This window comes from Balaenoptera ricei, chromosome 11 (genome assembly GCF_028023285.1).
Source record: "Balaenoptera ricei isolate mBalRic1 chromosome 11, mBalRic1.hap2, whole genome shotgun sequence".
Lineage (NCBI taxonomy): Eukaryota > Metazoa > Chordata > Mammalia > Artiodactyla > Balaenopteridae > Balaenoptera > Balaenoptera ricei.
Genome location: NC_082649.1, coordinates 14,199,440 through 14,219,988, shown reverse-complemented (window position 1 = coordinate 14,219,988; position 20,549 = coordinate 14,199,440). Strand labels below are relative to the sequence as shown.

The 20,549-nt window shown below is 41.4% G+C and overlaps 1 protein-coding gene and 1 non-coding gene across 2 annotated transcripts in view; one reads left to right on the top strand and one right to left on the bottom strand.

Moving 5' to 3' along the window:
* KIF13A (kinesin family member 13A) overlaps positions 1-19,459 on the top strand; it is a 215,474-nt gene extending 196,015 nt beyond the window's left edge. Inside the window, 12 exon segments of the mRNA XM_059938003.1 lie at positions 674-729; positions 2,097-2,221; positions 2,715-2,891; positions 3,603-3,695; positions 3,845-4,001; positions 4,962-5,035; positions 6,817-6,864; positions 7,940-8,045; positions 9,671-9,822; positions 10,340-10,444; positions 16,690-17,487; positions 17,489-19,459. Coding sequence (XP_059793986.1) covers positions 674-729; positions 2,097-2,221; positions 2,715-2,891; positions 3,603-3,695; positions 3,845-4,001; positions 4,962-5,035; positions 6,817-6,864; positions 7,940-8,045; positions 9,671-9,822; positions 10,340-10,444; positions 16,690-17,487; positions 17,489-17,527 — 1,930 coding nt within the window. The 3' untranslated portion in view covers positions 17,528-19,459.
* On the bottom strand, positions 1,512-1,708 carry LOC132375505 (U2 spliceosomal RNA). Its single transcript, XR_009506052.1, has one exon. It is a non-coding gene; the product is annotated as a U2 spliceosomal RNA (small nuclear RNA).
* Positions 19,460-20,549: the final 1,090 nt, after the last annotated feature.

The window sequence follows — 20,549 nt, the reverse complement described above, 5'->3', positions numbered from 1 at the left end:
TTCTTCTTGCCCACTGCAACCATCTTCCACTCGCAGGAAGCCAGCGAGCACTTACCACTGGCCGGGAGTCAGATAGATAGTCCTCCAGCCCTTGGCATGAGCCCCTTGGACATGATTACCTGATCTCCAGACATTCTCATATCTTGGGTCGAAAGAAGGGTGTTTCCAGAGCATACTTGAAAAGGGCAGAAAATATGTCTTCTTATTTGCCCTCCTGCCTGTTTATTTTGACTCAACATAGAGTCAGCACTTAAGCGCTACATCCACAATGATCAGTCAGTCAGTGGGTTGATCAGTCAGTCCTAATGCCCAGAAGAAACAGCATGGGATCCTGGGCTCTGGAGGCAAATCGCTCCTGTCCCCTGTTCCTCCTCTAACAATAGCCACTTCCCTTCTTCCCATCACTAGAATGATTCTCAGAAAGGCTTCAAATAATCTGTGTTTCAATTAATTACATGTAATTCATATGACTGGTAGTTCTTTATATAAGTCACATAATTCCCATGATTTGTGTTAAGAAGGGTGACAAGATCTGTGAAAATATCTCATTTGTAGAACCTATATCTGACTCCACAGTGGTTCTCTTCTGCTTTCATGCCTCTGTCGTGTTTGGTTATTTAACAAGATGTAAAACACATATTTTGTTATGATTAAATATTGTTATTAAATTTAGGATCCCACCACCTGGAATGGAAACCCACATACCCGTTCTCTTCCTTGATTTGAACGGTAAGTTTGAACCTGACGTTCCAAGGCTTATCACATTGAATTAGGTTTGTAATCTAATCAGACCCGCAGTATTTTGACCCTTAAGTCGCTTGCCTAATCACGCACATGCCATATTTAGGTGACATTTTTACTCCAACCAAATATATAAAGCCATGACATGTCGAATCACTAGAAGACAGATGTGGAAATTTATTCTTAAAAAGACAGCACTTGAGAGATTGAGAACTGCATACAAAGGCATGAGAGCAGTTATTGCTCTGAAACAGAAACGGACATGGAAATTACCTGAGAAGGTAATCGCCCTTAGAGATCTGAATCTTTATGCATTGCAGGTGCCCAGGAATCTGCATTTCTGACTGGTGCCCTTTGCTCCCCACCCCACCCCCATTTGTTTTGTTTCTAGAACACGATCATCTGTAACCCTGAATGAAGGGTTGTCCTTTACTGTAGAAATTAGATTGAACCTGGGCGAATATAGAACAAGGGTTTTCAATGTGTTTTAGCAGTAAAATCCATTTTCAATATGAACTTGTAAATGGAACCCCATGTGTGGAATACGGAAGCAGAGTTGCTGAGTTTGGGGATGGGCAGGCTCTGGCAGGCCCTTCTGCAGGGCCCTTGGGATCCTCAAAGCACAGCCTGAAAACCTGTCTTCTGGAGGGAAGACCAGTAATGGATGAATGGAAGACACAGGAGGTTGGCTTTGGCTCTTCATGTGAACAGTTTTTTTAAAAGCCTAGAAATAGACCGTTGCCTCATGAAGTGGTGAGTTCCCCTTTATTGGAGGTTCCCCATTATACAAGCAAAGACTGGATGACTATATACAGAGATTTGTGAAGGGTGAATCCTACACTGGGTAGGGTATTGGAAAAAGATGGTCTTCACATTTCTCCCAAGTGCTCAGAACTTTGTTTCTAAATTGATAATTTAACCACTCAAATCTCTACACTTGATCTTAGCCAAAAGGCCGAGAAGCGATAACCACTCAAATCTCTAATTTAGTGTAAGTTATGCAAGTAGGACCACAAACTTAACACTACGTTATAGGAGGAATTGACAGAAAGCAGCAAAATTCTAAGGTGTGTTTATGTAGTGAAAATATTTGCTCCCAGGACTACATATAGAATGTATTCAGTCCATTTATAGGAGAGTCACAAAGGCACCTTTTTGGCTCCTGGAGTTGTTTCTGTAAAGGATAGAAGTTGTTGTAGTTAGTGGAGTTGCTGTTACAACTGCAGGAATGAAAAACTAAATAAAATTGCATTACATGTAAACTTCATCTGTAAAAAGCATATTTAAAAATTTTGGATGCTTGCTTTAAAAATCTGTTTCCCCCACTTTTGCTTCTGTGCCCTGGACTTGGTCAGCGGATGACCTCAGTGCCAATGAGCAGCTTGTGGGCCCCCATGCATCGGGCGTGAACTCCATCCTCCCCAAGGAGCATGGCAGCCAGTTTTTCTACCTGCCCATCATAAAGCACAGTGATGAGGAGGTAACTGACCTTTAAGAATCTCTTAAAGGGCTTCAGATTAATGCACATGCCTGTGGGCCTCTCTGCCCATTAAACTGCTGTGGTCTGGGCTTTGGGGAAGAGGACTGGGAACTTTAAAAAATAGAATGTGTGTGTTGTCAAAAAGGCAAGGAGGGACTTACCTGGTGGTCCAATGGGTAAGACTCTGCGCTCCCAATGCAGGGGGCCTGGGTTCGATACCTGGTTGGGGAACTAGATCCCGCATGCATGCCGCAACTAAGAAGCCCGTGTGCCACAACTAAAGATCCCGCATGCCGCAACTAAAGATCCCGCATGCCGCAACTAAGACCCCTCGCAGCCAAAATTAATAATAAATAAATAAATAAATATTTTTTTTAAAAAAACATCTATGATTCAACGTAGAGTTGCATTTATTTTCTTTCTAGTGCATGACGTAAAACTGCTACACCTGAGTTGTCTTGTTTCCATGTCCCCATCCTTCCCCCGTCCCTAGGTTTCAGCCACAGCCTCCTGGGACTCCTCGGTGCATGATTCCGTTCACTTGAATAGGGTCACCCCACAAAATGAACGGATTTACCTGATAGTGAAGACCACAGTCCAGCTCAGCCACCCGGCTGCTATGGAGCTGGTATTACGAAAACGGATTGCAGCCAATATTTACAACAAACAGGTAGTAACGGGGCCTGATTGTGCCGTTTCATACATGAGCACAAAGTTTTTTCCTTCTCTCTATCACAAAGTAGTGTTTTGGGGTGTTAATACAGTGGCTGTGCAAATCGCTACCAGGTTATAATCTGATTCTCATTTATCCAAGATAACAGGGTATGAGGATAGCAGAGGTAAATGTCATCCACCAAAGGACTTTTCCGCCTTGACCGATTTGAAGCCCATAATCCTAGGAGGCAGTGGAGTTATGACATTTTATTGTTTGAAAAAGGTTAAGCGCCTGGTCCAAGAGGGTTAGTGACAAAACCAGGACAAAGGCAGGCTCCAAAGAAATCTCTATCCTAATGCTTCCCCAGATCTCATCTCAGAGGTGCTGTCAGGAAAACTGATCCTCTGAGTTGACTTCTGACTGTGCCAAGATAGATTCATTAAACCCTGACAAGATCAAGTAGAAAGACGGCAAGTGGGAAAAAGAAGCAACCACAGAAAAACCCTGGATGGGCTGCAAATTCTGCAATCTAATACCTAAATGACAGCTGGAATTTATTGTCCTTCAGGATTGGAGACAAGGATTTTTCCATTCAGTTTTTTTCTGTTTTACTAAGTGTTGTGTGTATATCAAAAACATAGTAATTGATGATGCTTTTACAATTTGTAAAGTACTAAATAACTTATATTTTCCACATCGCTTAATTCAGCTTTCCTTTTCTACCAGAGTTTCACCCAGAGTTTAAAGAGGAGAATATCACTGAAGAATATATTTTATTCCTGTGGTGTAACCTATGAAATAGTATCCAACATACCAAAGGTAAAGTATGTATTACTTTTTAAAAATATCAAAATGTGAGTATTGGAGAATGCGTTAAATCTCAAAACTTTTACATAATTTTCTCACCACAATTTTGAGAAAAATGTTGTTCAGGTAAAAGTATTCTAATTGCCTTCTTGTCTCTTTAGGCAACAGAGGAGATTGAGGACCGGGAGACTCTGGCTCTCCTGGCAGCGAGGAGTGAGAACGAAGGCACAGCAGATGGGGAGACATACATCGAGAAGTATACGCGAGGCGTGCTGCAGGTCGAGAACATTCTGAGCCTGGAGCGGCTCCGGCAGGCAAGTAACTGCAGCATCTGGACCAGAGGGTGAGATCACCAGCCTTCACCCCAAATGGACAAAGATGAATGTATTTCCCAAACACCTTCTCTCTCAATCTATCAGAGAAGAAAAACTTGAGTAGCCCTCTCATTAGACAAAATAGTTACTTTGACAGAATAGTAACACAAATTCAAATGACTACCTTTTATTGAATACTGCCTAAGTAATATTGATACATTATTTCATTTAATCTTCAAGATAACCCTGCAAGGTAAATACTGTCATAATTCCCATTTGTAAATGAAAAAATTGAGGCTGACACAAGTTAGCCAACCTGCCCAAGGTGACCCAGCTAAGAAGGGGTACAAAGTTGGATGTGAACCCAGAAAGCTTGACTCCGAAGCCCACGTGCTTAACCACATATTCTCTCCCTGATTTTTGGACCCAGATTAACTTCTGTGGCAAAAGCAGGATATTCAGGTGAAAATAATCCACTAGGTAGTGGAACTGCACAGGAGATGTCATTCGATCGAGGCAGTAGCCGAAGTTATGGAAACTGTGCTTTGAACAACAAGAGGACTAAGATTGGCGTTTGTCAGAAAAATCTTCCTTTAGTCCCACCTAAACTGCTGCACGAGTGAAACACAAGCAGCATAAAAGTTGACTGTAATTTTCCAAGTGAGATGTATAGTTAGTGGTATTTCATCCATGTTTTCTCTGCCCACCTATATAAAAATCCACAACATAAATGTCTTTAGTTCTGCAGTTTTCCTGGTTTTATTTATGAAAAATGTTTTTGATAAATTAAGCAAAAAAAAAAAAAAGATACAATACGATTACAGTTTTGTAAATATGGGGGGAGAGGGAGTGTAAGATTGAAATGATCTTTATTTCTATACTTTCTAAATCCTCCACAATAAACATATATTACTTTTGTCATCAGAGGAAGAAAAATAAATGTCCTTTTCAAATTTGCAGGCAGTCACAGTCAAAGAAGCGCTTTCCACCAAAGCTCGGCACCTGCGGCGAAGCCTCAGCACACCAAATGTTCATAATGTGAGCTCACCCGGGAGGGGCTGCCGCCCACGTGACGCTTCTCAGGGTTTGGGGTGCAGCAAGTCAGGGGACCTCCGGTCAGGGTTTACAGGTGGGGATAGAACATTCGGCACCAGTGTGGGCATCCCAAGGTGCCAAGGCTGCTCCTCTTTTCTAGCGAAGCTTACCAGAGAGCCGTTACATGTAACGTGCCTGAGCTTTTAGTGGAATCGTGCAAATTTCTCTCCATAAAGTTATGTCCTTGAAAGAAGTTTTTGAGATGTAAATTGAATGTAGTTGGTTTAAGGATGGTAGAGTCAGGTAGAGATCCTGCTGCCAGAGCTGCTGAGTGCTGCCCTTGAGTCTGTTTACATTCCCCGTTCTAGCTGCCCCGATGGATCTTACTGTGCTGCCCATCAGTGTGATAGGGCACCAGACTCCTCCGTAGAGACCCTTCCATAGTGCCTGGTCTTTATTTTGATTACCTTCCTCAACCGTTCCATCGAGGAAATCCAATTGACAGAAACTACGTCCAGTGGAGGGGAGCATTGCCATGGGAAGAAAGGACAGAGCAGTACGCGGACTGCTTCAAAGTAGTCTCTTTCCAGGAGCAGCAGAGAGAAAGTCAGATCCTCTCAAGGAAAACTGTTATTTGCCTTCCCATTCTCAAGAATTGTCAGATAATGATTAAAAACACAGTAAACATTTATGAAAGTTGTCTTACAGTAGTCCGAAAAGCAAATCCCTATAATCTCTTTCATACAGATTACTTCTTCTGACCACGGTTCAGTTCTTAAAATTGATAATAGGAGACTCATATAGTTGTAAATTGAAAAAAGTCTTCTAATTAATTTAGGCGTCAAAGAAGAGATCATAATGGAAATTAGGATATATTTAGAACTGAATGATAATAAAAAATGGTATGTATATCAGTAGTTGAGGGATGCCGTTAAAGTGGTACTTAGAGGGAAATCCTTAGCCCTAAGTTTCCTATTATTCCATTTATACTGCAGAATACTAGATGGTAGAGAAAATTAAAGAGCTAGAGCTATTGTTAGGAAATTTGTAGATCTTATAAATGTTATTAAAATATTAATTATATTAAAAATAATGAGGAAAACATATATCTTTAAAAGTAAGGAAAGACCACCTATGAAGAAGTATTCTACCCCCCCCAAAAAAATTGAACCTAAGTCTGGTCAAGACTGTAGATCTAACTACTAATATTTATAGGGGACAGAGGAAAATGTTAAATGATACCACAGGGATTTATTTAACAAAATCCAGACTGTGGGAAACGTTACAGGAAAAAAATGATCTAGAGAAAAGGGAAAACTCATAAATTAAAAAAGACTTACAAGATATATCATCCAGTTGCAGTGTATTAACTATCTTGATCCTGATTCAAAATTAACTGTGATAATGTTTATAGACATTTGACCGCTAATGGGATATCTGATGCTATTTAGGAATCACTTAATTTTTTTAAAGATGTGATAATGGTATTATGGTTTTAAAAAGGGAGTAGGAATTTCTTATCTTTTAGAGATTCATAAAGAAATATTTATGGATAAAAAAATTTTAAGTTAGAAAAAGAAAATCAGAATATTTTTAAAGAGGGTAATGATAAATATTAGAGCAGAATTATAATAAATTCAAATAAATAAGGAAATAATAAATATTAGAAGAAAGAAGGAGGGAAGGAGAAGGTCATACAGCCTTCAACTGTATGTGTGATATTTTATTTAGTTAGCTATGTTAAATATATAAACCACATTGATAAAACCATTCATCCCTTACAGGTCTCTTCTAGTCGACCAGACCTTTCTGGCTTTGACGATGATGATAAGGTGTGTACCCGTGGGCATGGCCAGGTTATTAGTAGAATCTAAGTCTGGTAAGTTAGAATATCTTCGTGTTTTTAAAATCTCTGGACTTCCCACCTTAACCTGATGCAGATAATTGTCTCTACATGTCCATTTCCAAGTTCAAACACTTGGTGTGAAATTGCTATGCACTCTGAGTGTTACATTATTACTTAACATGATACTTTCCATATCAGGATCATACGAAACATAATTGAATAAATATCTGTGTGTTTATGGGTCTAACTCTAAATGACTTAAGGTATTACGTCCACCATAGCAAAATCAAAATTATTTCAAATGGGGAAAATTAGGAACTTGAAATTAAGGACATTTTACAGCATTATCATATTCAAATATTTCTTTAACATATATTGTATGTAAATTACTATTCTAGGGACGGTAGATGATTCAAAAAGTATAAACACAGATTATGTCTTCAAGAAGTTTAAAATCTAATCCTTGGAGATAGACATCTCCTAAGAAGTTGAAGTAGGATTAACTAAGTTTATATGATATAAAGGAAGAGGTTTCTCCCTTTAGTATACTAGTATCTTATGCCAGCTTGGAACTTTTAAATCTCAAGTATATGTAGAGTAATCGTACCACCCAGTTTGCCTGGGGAAGTTCAAGCTTATGCCTACTACCCAGGAAAAATATCAGTGGAACTGTTTTACTCTCAAAAGTGTTGTTGTTTGGTCTTTAAATCATTTATTCACTCCAGGTATACCTTGGGTATGATAGCACTTGTCATATTGTTCAGTACTTTTCTACATGTTAGATCTATTTAATAATAAAAATAAATAAAGAAAAGCACATACTGCCATTAAAAAATAGAAAAAAAAACCCTCAAATCAGGCTTCATTTCTCTCTCTCTCTCTCTTTTTTTTTTTTTTTGGCACACTGCGTGGCACGTGGGATCTTAGTTCCCTGACCAGGCGTCGAACCCGTGTCCCCTGCATTGGGAGTGCAGAGTCTTAACCACTGGACCACCAGGGAAGTCCCCATTTCTCATTTTAGAGGGACTTAATTACGGTTAACCCATGTTTCTACCTTGTAGGGTTGGCCAGAGAACCAGTTAGACATGTCTGACTACAGCCCCAGTTACCAGGATGTATCGTGTTATGGAACTTTGCCCAGGGATTCACCTCGAAGGAGTAAAGAAGGTAGTGGTGAGATTTTTTTTCTGTGTTATTTCTTTATAATTTCTTAGGAAAGGCATGGGGGGAAATTTTTTTATAGATGACATATAATATGGTAGGAAGCTGAAATTCTAGTTTGCTAGATGATCCAAAACTGTCTTCTTGAATAGAACATATCCTGTTCACTTTTTTTTTTTTTGCTTTGTATCCATTATATCATCCAATTAATAATAGGCTTTTTGTGCAACACTTGTAATTTTCAAATCACATTTCATGTGTCATTTCCTGATTTTGAAGTCAATTTTGAGACAGACATATCTTATTACATTATGGTTAGGTTTCATTCTTTACCAAAAGAATATCCACCTCCGTCATGTTTTTGTGCTGGAATCAAAGTATATTTTAGGAGAACATGTCTCTGGTCCCTAAGGAAATTTCAAAACTGATACCAGAAATGAATTTGATTGATGACAACATTATTACCTAAATATATATATATTATATTGCCCAATGCCCTGAAGGGAACAGCATTCTTAGGATATGTAAATCGGCTCTGTTACCTTACTTATCCCTTATATTTTACCTACTGTGTGCCATTGTACCAGTGAACTGAGGAGAAAATATAGAAGGAGAAAGAGAAGCCCAAAAAGGTAAGAAATGAGTAAAAGCAAGAAAGAAGAATTGTCCTTTAGTCATATGGAGCAGGGTGGCTTGAGGGAAATGTGACTTGCAAGAAGACTTACACAGGGCTCACTCATTGAGTATGTATGATAAAATGCCAAAATGCATGTGTAGGTTATAAGGGCTCTGAGAATTCAGAGAGATAGAAAATCAGCATGGGGGCTTCCCTGGTGGCGCAGTGGTTGGGAATCCGCCTGCCAGTGCAGGGGACACGGGTTCGAGCCCTGGTCCGGGAAGATCCCACATGCCGCGGAGCAGCTAAGCCCATGCGCCACAAATACTGAGCCTCTGCTCTAGAGCCCGTGAGCCACAACTGCTGAGCCCACGTGCCACAACTACTGAAGCCCGCATGCCTAGAGCCCATGCTCTGCAACAAGAGAAGCCCCCGCTCGCCGCAACTAGAGAAAGCCCTCGTGCAGCAACAAAGACCCAACGCAGCCATAAATAAATAAATAAATAAAAGTTAAAAAAAAAATCAGCATGAGTTGAAATTGGTCTGTTAACTGATGCTTGAGCTGGATCTTGAAAAGAAGGTAGAAAATTTGGTTTCTGATTTCTTTGCTGCTGTCCAGCCCTTTGATGACTCTTTGTAACTTTGTAGATATATCTGCATTTTTGCCTACCTCCGTTTTAATGCTCAGCCAAATACAGTCATCTCTGAGTATTCACGGGGGACTGGTTCCAGGAGCCCCTGCGTATACCAAAAAAACCCGAGACTATAGAGGGCCGACTGTATATTTATTGAAAAAAAGGAAAAGCAGAGAGAGCATTTCATTCAGAAAGCATAGCATGAGCAGCATATAAGTGGACCCACGCAGTTCAAACCTGAGATGTTCAAGGGTCAACTGTATTCACATACTAATCTCTTTGTTACGCCAGATATTCCTCTGGCTTGGTCACTGCCTCGCTTCCTGTGTGTTGGTTAAAGTGCTCTGTGCCTGTAAATCCATACCTTTTGTCTTCCCCAGGTTGTACGTCAGAGAATCTTCATGCCTTAACAGTCAGCCCTTTTAAAGCATTCTCACCTCAGCCGCCAAAGTTTTTCAAACCCCTAATGCCTGTAAAAGAAGAGCATAAGAAAAGGATGGCGCTTGAAGCAAGGCCTCTTCTAAGCCAGGAGGTAAATGCTTGACTTGTCTGTACCACGTACAATAGAATGGACGCGTTATGCCTGTGGAGAAGGAACACTTTGCGTTAACAAAGTCAGATGCCACATGTTGACATGTATGGGTTGTCACTCCATGGTTCCTGTTCTGGAGTAAATATCTCTTTCTCAAGCACACAGGGTCATGGTAGAGTTTGTTTGTTGTTACTGCTGTTGTTTTCTTTGTGTTTATGGCTTTTTTCAGAGTATTTATTTCAAGTGAGAAAGAGATGTCCCTTAGGTGTTTTGAAAATATGAAAGGCATTTGTTTTTGATTTGATAAATTTGGTTATGCTATTTGCCATAGAATTTGTGTAGTCTTGTCAGATTTCATCAGTAGTTTAACTCAAGCCTGCACAGTTGTTGGCTGTATGTACTACTCACACATAATACAAGTGTTTGCATTGCTTTTCTAACGTGCACGTACTTAATGTGTATGTCGGCTGTCATTGTCTTCTGTGTGTGATGCATCTGTGTGTCTTAACCTTTGCAGAGCATGTCTCCACCTCAGGCACATAGCCCTGGCTGCATTGTGCCCTCGGGAAGCAATGGCAGCAGCATGCCTGTAGAACACAATAGCAAACGTGAGAAGAAGATTGTAAGTCCTGGAACCATTTCTGTCATATTGCCTGGTGGTGGGTTTAAGGCCCTTTCACAGACAGTCATCCAAATACTTCAGAAGAAATTAAGATCTGTATTGAGTCTTGGCTTTTTTTTTTAAATCATGTGATCATTGGTAATGAAATTTTGCATGGACGTGGCCGTGACCTGTGATTTTTCTAAGTGTTCCTTCTATTTATTTACTTATTATTATTTTGCTTAGTATAAATTTGCTTAGGAAAAGGAAAAAGCCACTTTTAATGATTCTCATCTTTAAAAAGCATAACACAGAGATCACTTTAACTAATATTGAATCTTTCTAATGAGCCTGTACATATTGCCCAGATTCTGAAGTTAATCTACCTAGAGGAATTGCACTTACTTGGAGTAAGTATTCTTTCGTTTAGCTGTGGGTGTTTGAGAGCTTTTTTTGTGTTGCCTGATGCTATTGTCAAGATTATCCTGTAGTTTGTAGCCTCTCCACCATCCATCACTGCCCATCCTCATCATCTGTACCTCTCAGGTAGCCTCTTTTAATTTGCTGGCAAAATAGATTCCAACTCCCTCGGTGTCAGTCCTGCTTTCAGGAGGGCTTACCTGTATTTTACCACTGGTAGGTTGAAACCCTACCTGAAAAACCTCATTCCCTAGCACTTGGTTTTCACATTTCAAATTGGAGAAATAGTTTTTAAAACACTATGTACCAGGCACTTGGGATCATAAGCGATACCTCAGTTTAAAAATGCAAGTGTATATTCTCATGCCTGGAAAGAATTCTCTAATTCTGTGTCTCAGCTTTCACTCTCCTGTGGTTTCCTAGGCTTTGGATGCAGCTTGGAGCTGGAGGGGGCTGCTTGATGTTCACATCTGCATGCGGTCTGCTCTGTGGGCAGAGTGTGGGCCCTTTCCTTTCCCAGCTGCACCATGTCAGACTCATTCCAAAGGGTCATCAGCATGAGGTCTTTTAACCTCTAGGTTCTAGAATATGCTGCAGATGCACACTGTGTGAAGCTGACTAGAACTTGACCCGGACATGTAGCAGGCCAGGCTCCTGCAGGCTTGGAGCACTAGGGGATCTTAAGAAATGACCTTCTCACTCTTCCTGGCCATTGAGGAAAGAAGGAAAGGCATCATTTTCCCCTCCCCTCTGTCCCTCTCCCCGCCAACTGTCTCTGTGTCCTCCCTGTCCTTCTATCCCAAAGTCCCCTCCCCCCCCCGCCCCCCCAGTCCCTGCTGGAGAAGAGCCTGCACGCCAGGCACAGCTGCTCCTCGTCCCTCCCAGTCTTAGTGAGCTCTTCAGTCACATACTTGACCTCCCCCTGCTTAATTAATAAAGGCTGCAGCATGGGCTAAAAAGGCCAGGTGGCTAATTTATTACGCCTTCCATTCTCCGGCTGGTTGGTTCTGTCTGTCTATTGACGTGGTACCCATCACCATGCTGCACGGGCACTAAATTTTAACGTATTTTAACAATACATTTTGGTAGAGCACACCATCAAGGGACTGCTGGATGGCCCTTCTGGGGACGTCCAGCAGCTAGTTTCACTGTTCACAATTTACTTTATAGTTATTTTCTTTACTTTCCTTTTATTATTTTAAAATAAAACCCATCTCGGGACTTTTAGCTAGCAGAGGGTAGAATGGAACCAGATTCTCTTGACCCAGGAAGTTTTGAGCAGCAGTTAGATTCTGTGTGATCAGACACACCATGAAACCCACTAAGCAGGGTTTGATGGAACCATTTTTCTTGCTGGGATCTTACTTGAGAGACCTGCCTCTACTCTCCTTAGACATCTAGCTCACTGCACACTCTTCATCTCTGAAACTATTGAACAGTTTGATTTATTTCAGATAGCAGCTTTTCCAGGATGTTTTGGTAGATGATAATAATATTACTTGCTTGATCTGAGGTTCTAGTCTCTCTTTTGGAAGATTTCATTTTATTTCTCTTCTTACAAATGGATATAAACTGCTTTATTCCTGTGTTCCCTATTCACTTTCTTTCCTTTTCCACTCTTGGAAAATTAGAGGGCGAATCAGTGGTTCAGTCTGATCAAAGGAGTTTGCAGTCATTTTTGAGAAGCAATATTGGGACATTGTTCCTTTTATTTTTCAAGCCCACCTAGTTACCAAAGAAACCTGTCGTTTCACATAAAATATAGTAAATATAGCTGTGCTTAATTTTTTTTTTTTTTTTTTTGGCTTAAAACTGCGTACATTTATTCTCATGTAGCTCTGGGGCAGATGTCTGAAAAGAGTCTTTTTTTATTTTTTCCTTTGTTGTCTCATCAATTTGGGAAGATAGACAAATGTACTTTGTGTCTTCTGTGAATAAGATAAAAGCAACAGTATGCCTTTGGAGTCTCTCTTTTTAAGTCATTATGCAGACAGAAGAGCAGAAAGAAGGTCAATTCTCCCTCTCTTGGGTCTTGCATAGACAGCATATGGTTTTTGTCTCTCGTTTTACAGAAGAGGAAACACGAGACTTGTTGAGTGATTTGCCCAAGGTCTCACACTTAACGAGAGCATCAGAACAAAAACCCCATCCCTCGGCAGAATTGGGCTGACTCCAGGGGCTCCCAGAGATAGTGCAGTTTCATCACCTGCTGCTGCTGTTTCTTAAAAGGGGCTGCCCTCCCCTTAGTACCATGGACAGAAGTACTGGGGACCCTTGGCTGATGGAGTCTTTCTGAAAACAGACCATCTCTCTGAGAGGGACAGCTGATTAGAGCAGGAGTGAAAATGACTTTAATCAGGTGAAAGTCACACAGAAGGTCACTGTTTTTTTTTATTTTTTTTTAATTTATTTATTTTATTTTTGGCTGCGTTGGGTCTGCATTGCTGTGCACGGGCTTTCTCTAGTTGTGGCGAGCGGGGGCTGCTCTTCATTGCGGAGTGCAGGCTTCTCATCACGGTGGCTTTTCTTGTTGCAGAGCATGGGTTCTAGGCGCGTGGGCTTCAGTAGTTGTGGTGTGAGGGCTCAGTAGTTGTGGCTCACGGGCTTAGTTGCTCCACAGCATGTGGGATCTTCCTGGAACAGGGCTTGAGCCCGTGTCCCCTGCATTGGCAGGAGGACTTTTAACCACTGCGCCACCAGGGAAGTCCAGAAGGTCACTGTTTTAATGTGGGTTTTGATTCCTTCTTAAAATCAAGGTGTTTTGTCTATAGGTAAATATCAGCTGCATAAACTAAATCTCAAAAATCAAATCATGAATATTGTAGCTGTAGAGAAGCTTGAGAACTTGACTCCATGTCCCACTTTTAGGAAGAGTTTTCATTCTTTTTGTCCTTAAGACACAGTAGGAAGGTTCTTAGTTTAGTCTCCTTTAAAGTAAAATGATAAATAATGTTTCTGGTATAAAATGTTTAATATATAAAATAGATAAACAGCAAGGTCCTACTGTATAGCACAGGGAACTATATTCAATACCTTGGGATAACCTATAATGGAAAAGAATCTGAAAAAGAGTATATACTGTATAACTGAATCACTTTGCTGTACAACAGAAACTAACACAACGTTGTAAATCAACTACACTTCAATTAAAAAATAAATAAAATGGGGCTTCCCTGGTGGGACAGTGGTTGAGAATCCACCTGCCAGTGCAGGGGACACGGGTTCAAGTCCTGGTCCAGGAAGATCCCACATGCCGCAGAACAACTAAGCCCATGCGCCACAACTACTGAGCATGTGCTCTAGACCTCGCGAGCCACAACTACTGAAGCCCGTGTGCCTAGAGCCCGGGCTCCGCAACAAGAGAAGCCACCGCAATGAGAAGACCACGCACCGCAACAAAGAGTAGCCCCCGCTCGCCGTGCACAGCAATGAAGACCCAACACAGCCAAAAATAAATAAATAAATAAATTTAATAAAAAAGAAGAAAAACATTTTTAATAAATAAATAAATAAAATGTACAGAACCAAGAGATACTGTCTCCCCCCATCCCCCCCAAAAAAGTCTATCTAACCAAGTTCCCTTAAAATACAATTTAAGCCAATTAAGTCCTCTTTTCTCCTTGGAAGGCATAACTTCATAAACTTTCCATCTCCGTTTACATGTTGGAGAATGATTCATCTCTACTCAGTTTTCTTTCTTCTAGAACTAGTTGTCCCCACTCCTTTAGCCTTTCTCTTTAGGTCACTCCCCTAATCCTAACCCCACCCCAAGTGCATAACTAGGTACTGATCCCTATTTGTTTTTGTAGACTCTTCAGTTTTACTAAGGTCATTCTAATTATTTAGGAATGATTGTTTATCTTTGTGATTTTAATAAGTGTATACCTATTTCTACACATTAAACTCATGCTTGAACATTTCACTCAGCAAAGTTGTATTTTAGGATGACAGACCTTTCCTCAGTGTTAGGAAGAAATAACTTCAGGCATAAAAAGAGGCCCCAAATTATAAATTCTCATCTTCAAATTTGGTTTTCCTTGCAACAGCTAACTTTTTAGTAATTAATTGCATCAGAGACTCTTGAACTTGGGGATTATGTTTCTTTGCCAGCTTAAATTAGAAGGAAATATAAGAGAAACATACACTTGAAATCCAATTTTGAGTCTAAACAAGTCAGGTAGAGAATCTAGAAAATATAGCACAGGTTACTGATTCCGACAATTCTGTCCAAGTTTTGCTCCTTTACTACACGTTTCCTCCCAACATTAGGGAGAGATCTCTCTACCCCACCCCCTTTTTAACAGTGCTATTTAATTAGAATGCAGCTAAAGATAAGACAGAGAGGTTAGTGTTGCCAAAAATTTTGTTTTGCTGATTTCTGGAATTTTATCACTGATATTTGATAGTCACCTTTGATTAACAGACAAGGAATTAAGACTACTGATGCTTTTAAATAATTTATATTCAAGCTATTTTAAAATCTAAAAAGAGTATTAAGCTATTTTTTAGGTATTTAGCATCTTACGAGATAGAAAATATTGCTATAAAATTCAGCAGGTGAAATTTATGTTCATTTGTAAACTCCCATCTGCTCTGTCCGTGGAGCGTGCTCTTCCTCACCCTCCCCATCCTTCTCTCTTCCTCACCTCTTCTCTCTCTTTTTGTCTCTCTTGAAATGAGTAAGGTTAATGTTTTGGTTCCAGGTCTTTACAGTTACTCTGTTGTTATACTGATGGCAATTTCATCCACCCAGCAGTGCCCAGGGTTATCCTTAGAGCAAGGACCACAGTCGTAACTCCCCAAGGGTAGGGACCATGCCTGTCTTTGCTCAGCATTGGTATTCCCAGTTCTTAGGACAATGACTGGCATGTAGAGGATGCTTGATGAATATTGTTGAATGAAAGTCACGTTTTAAAAGAGAAAAGGAATAGTTGCAATGTCATCAGACATATATGAGGTTAATCAGAAATGACTAGATAGTAATATCATTTATTTTTATTTGAAAATAAAATGCCCATGTGTTTTATATTGTTTTCTACCAAATTTAAAAGAATCATTCACTCAGGGAGAGAGATTGGAAGATGATAACAGCCACTCTTGCATATTTACCAACCTTTATAAACAGAATCCTAAAGCTATTTGACAAAAGAGATTTTCATTTAACTCTCACTATCTTCCTCACTTTCTAGTCAAATCCTCTTCCATGCCTCTCAAAAATACTAGAAAATAGTAATTGTCAGATTGATTTAGTATTTTACAGACTTACAATATTTAGTGTAATACTGAAAATGGATGTTGAAATCGTGTTCTTTTCCCTTTCGCCGTTGGGGTGTCTTTATATACGGCCCTTCCTCCCCATAAAATAGCTCAGAAACGTTTTGCAAATCATCGTATTTATCTGCACTTTGCTCCCCAAGGTGAGGATTGTAAGAACATATGAAACAGCAGCTCTTCTCTGCCTCTGGCTGTCCCTCTACTCATTTAATTAGAAATGAGAACATCTCCAACTGAAAACTAATCATGAGGAACTAATTAAAAGTCTACTACACTTCCTTCCATCCTTTCCCTTAAACCAGGGGAGGAAAGGTTTCTAATTATTAGTGAGTGAGCACAGAAGAAATAAATCTCTTCATCTTGGATGGTAATGGGTTCATGCTCACAGATCTCTGAGGATAATGTACCTTTGTCCACGACAGGTGACAAGATTTAACCAAACTCAGAAAACAAAAACAAAAAACACTAAACACGTGAAGGTGAATGCCTTTAACAGTAAAGTGTTTACAACCTGTCTCAACAATGCAATTGCTATGAGGAGCTCGTGGCTGACTTTTGCTTCATTTCTGTAGGACTCTGAGGAGGAGGAAAACGATCTAGAAGCTCTTAACCGGAAGCTGATAAGTTCACAGCCTTACGTACCTGTGGAGTTTGCCGACTTCAGCGTTTACAATGCCAGCTTGGAGAACAGAGAGTGGTTTTCTTCTAAAGTGGATTTGACGAACTCAAAGGTCCTGGAGAAAGAAGTGTCCTGCAGCCCCACCACCAGCAGCATCACCAGTGGCTACTTTTCCCACAGTGCCTCCAATGCCACCCTGTCTGACATGGTGGTCCCTTCTAGTGACAGCTCGGATCAGCTGGCCCTTCAGACAAAGGATGCAGACACCAGTGAGCATCCCGGAGCGTCACTTGTGCATGACTTCAGACCATCCTCAAACAAAGAGTTGACAGAACTAGAAAGAGGCCTGGTAAAGGATAAGATAACTGTGGTGCCACTCAAGGAAAACAGTGCCTTAGCCAAAGGGAGCCCATCATCCCAAAGCTTCCCTGAGAAGAACTCCAAAACCCACTGTAGGGCCAGCTCATGTTCAGAGCAAGATGCCTGCTCCAGCAAATGTGGCCAGCCGGCCAGGGAGTTCTGCCCCAGGGAGGTGACCATAGAACACACCACAAACATCCTCGAGGACCATTCTTTCACAGAGTTTATGGGTGTGTCAGATGGAAAAGATTTTGATGGTTTGACAGATCCTTCTGCTGGAGAACTTTCGAGTAGGAGGAACCTACCAAATACAACGGACAGTAAGGGTGTCTCAGATGGGCCACAGGACCCTGGCCAGCTGTGTTCCTCGGCAGAGAATGACCAGGTGATAAATTCCAGGGGCAGTCTTTCGGGTCCTGTGCTATCAGTGAGCGCACCTAATTGTGCCCCAACTGCCAGAGGCCCTTCATCACAGTGACTTAGTAGGAGAGGTTCATTCAGATGTTTCTGACAGGGACGATGGGCCCACTTGGGGACCAAGTTCACATGCTGCCCAGCTGGCTGGCTATGGCGGAGCAAGTCTGCATTCATAGTTTCCGAGTAGGGTTATGACATATGTAGGACCAGCATATGGGTTCATGTTGAATTAAGTGTTCACCTCGATAAGGGTCAGTCAATCTCGTGTTCACTCCCCGAGATGTTTAATTACGGGCTCTCCCAAGGTATCCTGGTAGCATCTACCATATTTCATCACATCTGTGATTTCTTTGATTATTAGATACGCTATTATTTTATGTATCATTAAAGCAAATACTTCCAATTAAACTATATCATATCAGCAGTTTCAGAGACGTTAAAAAGCACGGGGTGGTGGTGGGGGAGAGATGCATCGCAGATTTGATAAAATACAGCCATTTGGTGCCCATAGGATAAAAAATGCTTTGGGGAAGCATAGGTGAATTCCCTGAGCAATTTAAGTGTGGGCTTTGGAAGTTACCCAGGTTGGTTTATTATAGTGTTTAATTTTCGTACTGGAACAAAATGGGTTTTTGCTAATATTCCTAAGGAAAATAGTGAATTATATAATTAAGAGTACCACCATCTCTTCCCATTCAGGGTCACTGTTTTGATCCCACACCCCAGCCATAGCTGTGTAAGGGGTATGGGAGCACCAGTCTTAGCAAAACAAAGAGCTGACAGAGTTAGAAAGCAGCTCAGTGAAGGAGCAGATAATCAGGGTGCCCGTCTGTCTCTCTGTTTTGCTGAGGAAGTTATCATCCCAGTTTGCTGGCTTCTTCCCCCAAGTCTTCCATACTAGCCCTTAAAATTTCAGTGTGTGGTCATTTATACCGCATATTCATAAATAAACTGCAAAAAACAAATAGTGGGGTCTCTTACAACTCAGAAAAGACTTCTTTCCCCAACATAAGAATAAAATAAAGTTACTCATTACTGTTCTTGCAAGCTAAACAGTCATTTGTTTAAAAGTCTTCAGCTTCCTTTACACTGATTTTAAGCAGAATCTGCTTTGCTGGCCTACATCAGCTTTTTAGTCCTTCTTCCAAGAAGTCCAGGAAGAATGTGGTCCAGGGGTTAATTCTTCACCCTGGAACAGTGCTTCTCAAACCTAAATGTGCAATAGACTCACTGGGGGGTGTTGGGAGAAGATGCCTCTTAAAAATACAAATTCCCAGGAGTCGCTGCCCCGCACACCTAAGGTTTTACTTCAGTCCCCGGTGGAGCGGGGTGAGGGGTGGTGTGGGGATAAGGTTTTCACAAACCCCCCTGCTGAAGGGATACAGGGTAGGGTGTCTGAGGGCTGCCCTGTTAGAAGCACGGCCCGCAGAAGGGGGAAGAGGGGCAGCAAACTCCCCCTCACCCCCGCCTTATTTCATCGCCTGGATTATTTAGAACCCAGTAACAGGAACACTACCTGATTTTTGCTTTCGAAAGGTTCCAGAATAGAATAGTGTGTCCCTGCCAAAGGTCTTGGTTTAAAAGTGGAATTTACAAAGACATTTGTTGTATCAGGGTAATGTGGGACTATGGTGAGTTTTTTCTTTTTTAGAAAATTGCTTTAGTATTTTTGTTATCTTGGTTTTAATTTGTTTTGACAGTGTTAAAGTCTGAGGACTTTTTAAGCACTCAGGTTTGACTTTTGTTCTCACCCTGGTATGACTTACAGTGTAGACCCAGGAATAACACTTTTTTTACTTTAACTTTAGGTCTTGCTGTCTGTCATTACTTTTCTTAGAATCTTCAGCCTTGGAGCTAGGTTCACCCCTTGTGTCGAGTACGTTCTAGAACTGGATCCTGTAGTCAGCCAGATCCTGCAGGTCCCTCTAGGAAGAGCCCCTCATGGGGGATGGTCTCCGTGGGTGGGGAGGGCGGGGACAGGAGCTTGCACTCACCAGCCTCTGTGTTCCAGGGGAGCACGACCGCTCCGTGAGAGGCAGCAAGCCAGAGCACCAGCCCATCTTTAAAACATGCTGCGGCCCAGCCGGACCTCACACCAGCGCGGAGAAGCCGTGGCTTCTGGGGCCACCTCCTTTCCCCTCCCGAGCCGGCAGAAGCCGCGCTTGGTCACTCGGCTGAATCGGCAGCCTCTGCTTTCTTCCGGAGAACCGAAAATCCTGGCTTAATGAAGTGGCAGTATTTTTGTGTGCACTCACTACACACCCACCCTGTGTAGAAACCTCCACAGATTCAAACAAACTTTATTCTTGTACAATTTTAATCAGTTCTTACTGTAGAATCTGGAGTCAATGCTCTAATTTTTTTTATAAATAGTATATGTTATGTATATGAAATGGTATCTATAGTATGTCTGGAGACAGACAAGTCTGCACACTAAAATGGGGAGAAAAGTGATTTGTAGAAAATCGGAAGGTACTGGACTTCGTTACAAAGCAGCTTGGGCGATCTCTCAGAACAGGAGCAGATGAAAAAGATTGTGTTGCCTAAGAATGAGTTGTAAATCCCTCTTTGCAGCAAAGGTTACAGAATGCCGTTCTTTATAACCAAAGAACTTACATAAGACTGAATGTTTTTGCTGTCCACTCTTGTTTTATGTGCACATACGTGTTTGACTGCAAGTTCGGTGCCATACGCCCCTTGGCTCCCAGGCCACGTGCTGCCGTTCTCTGTCCCGTTTCGTAAGCACACTGAAAAATCTCACGGCCCCGTTCTTTGGTCTTCCACCTGGCGCACCGCCTGCTGACTTGCTGTGGAATTGGAACCGTTGACAGTGACTGGGGCTCTGCCCCCAGCGTTTCTGGTCCCTCGGTCCAGGCCAGCCAGGCAGGCGGGATGCAGAGAGCGGTCTTACTGTAAGAAAACATGGGGACAAACCAAGAGTTGGGTTGCGGGGAGCGGGTGTTGATTTTCGTCTCTTTGTGGTTTTGTTTGGGGTTGGTAGGTTTTGTGGTGGTGTGGTTTTGCCATTGTTATTTT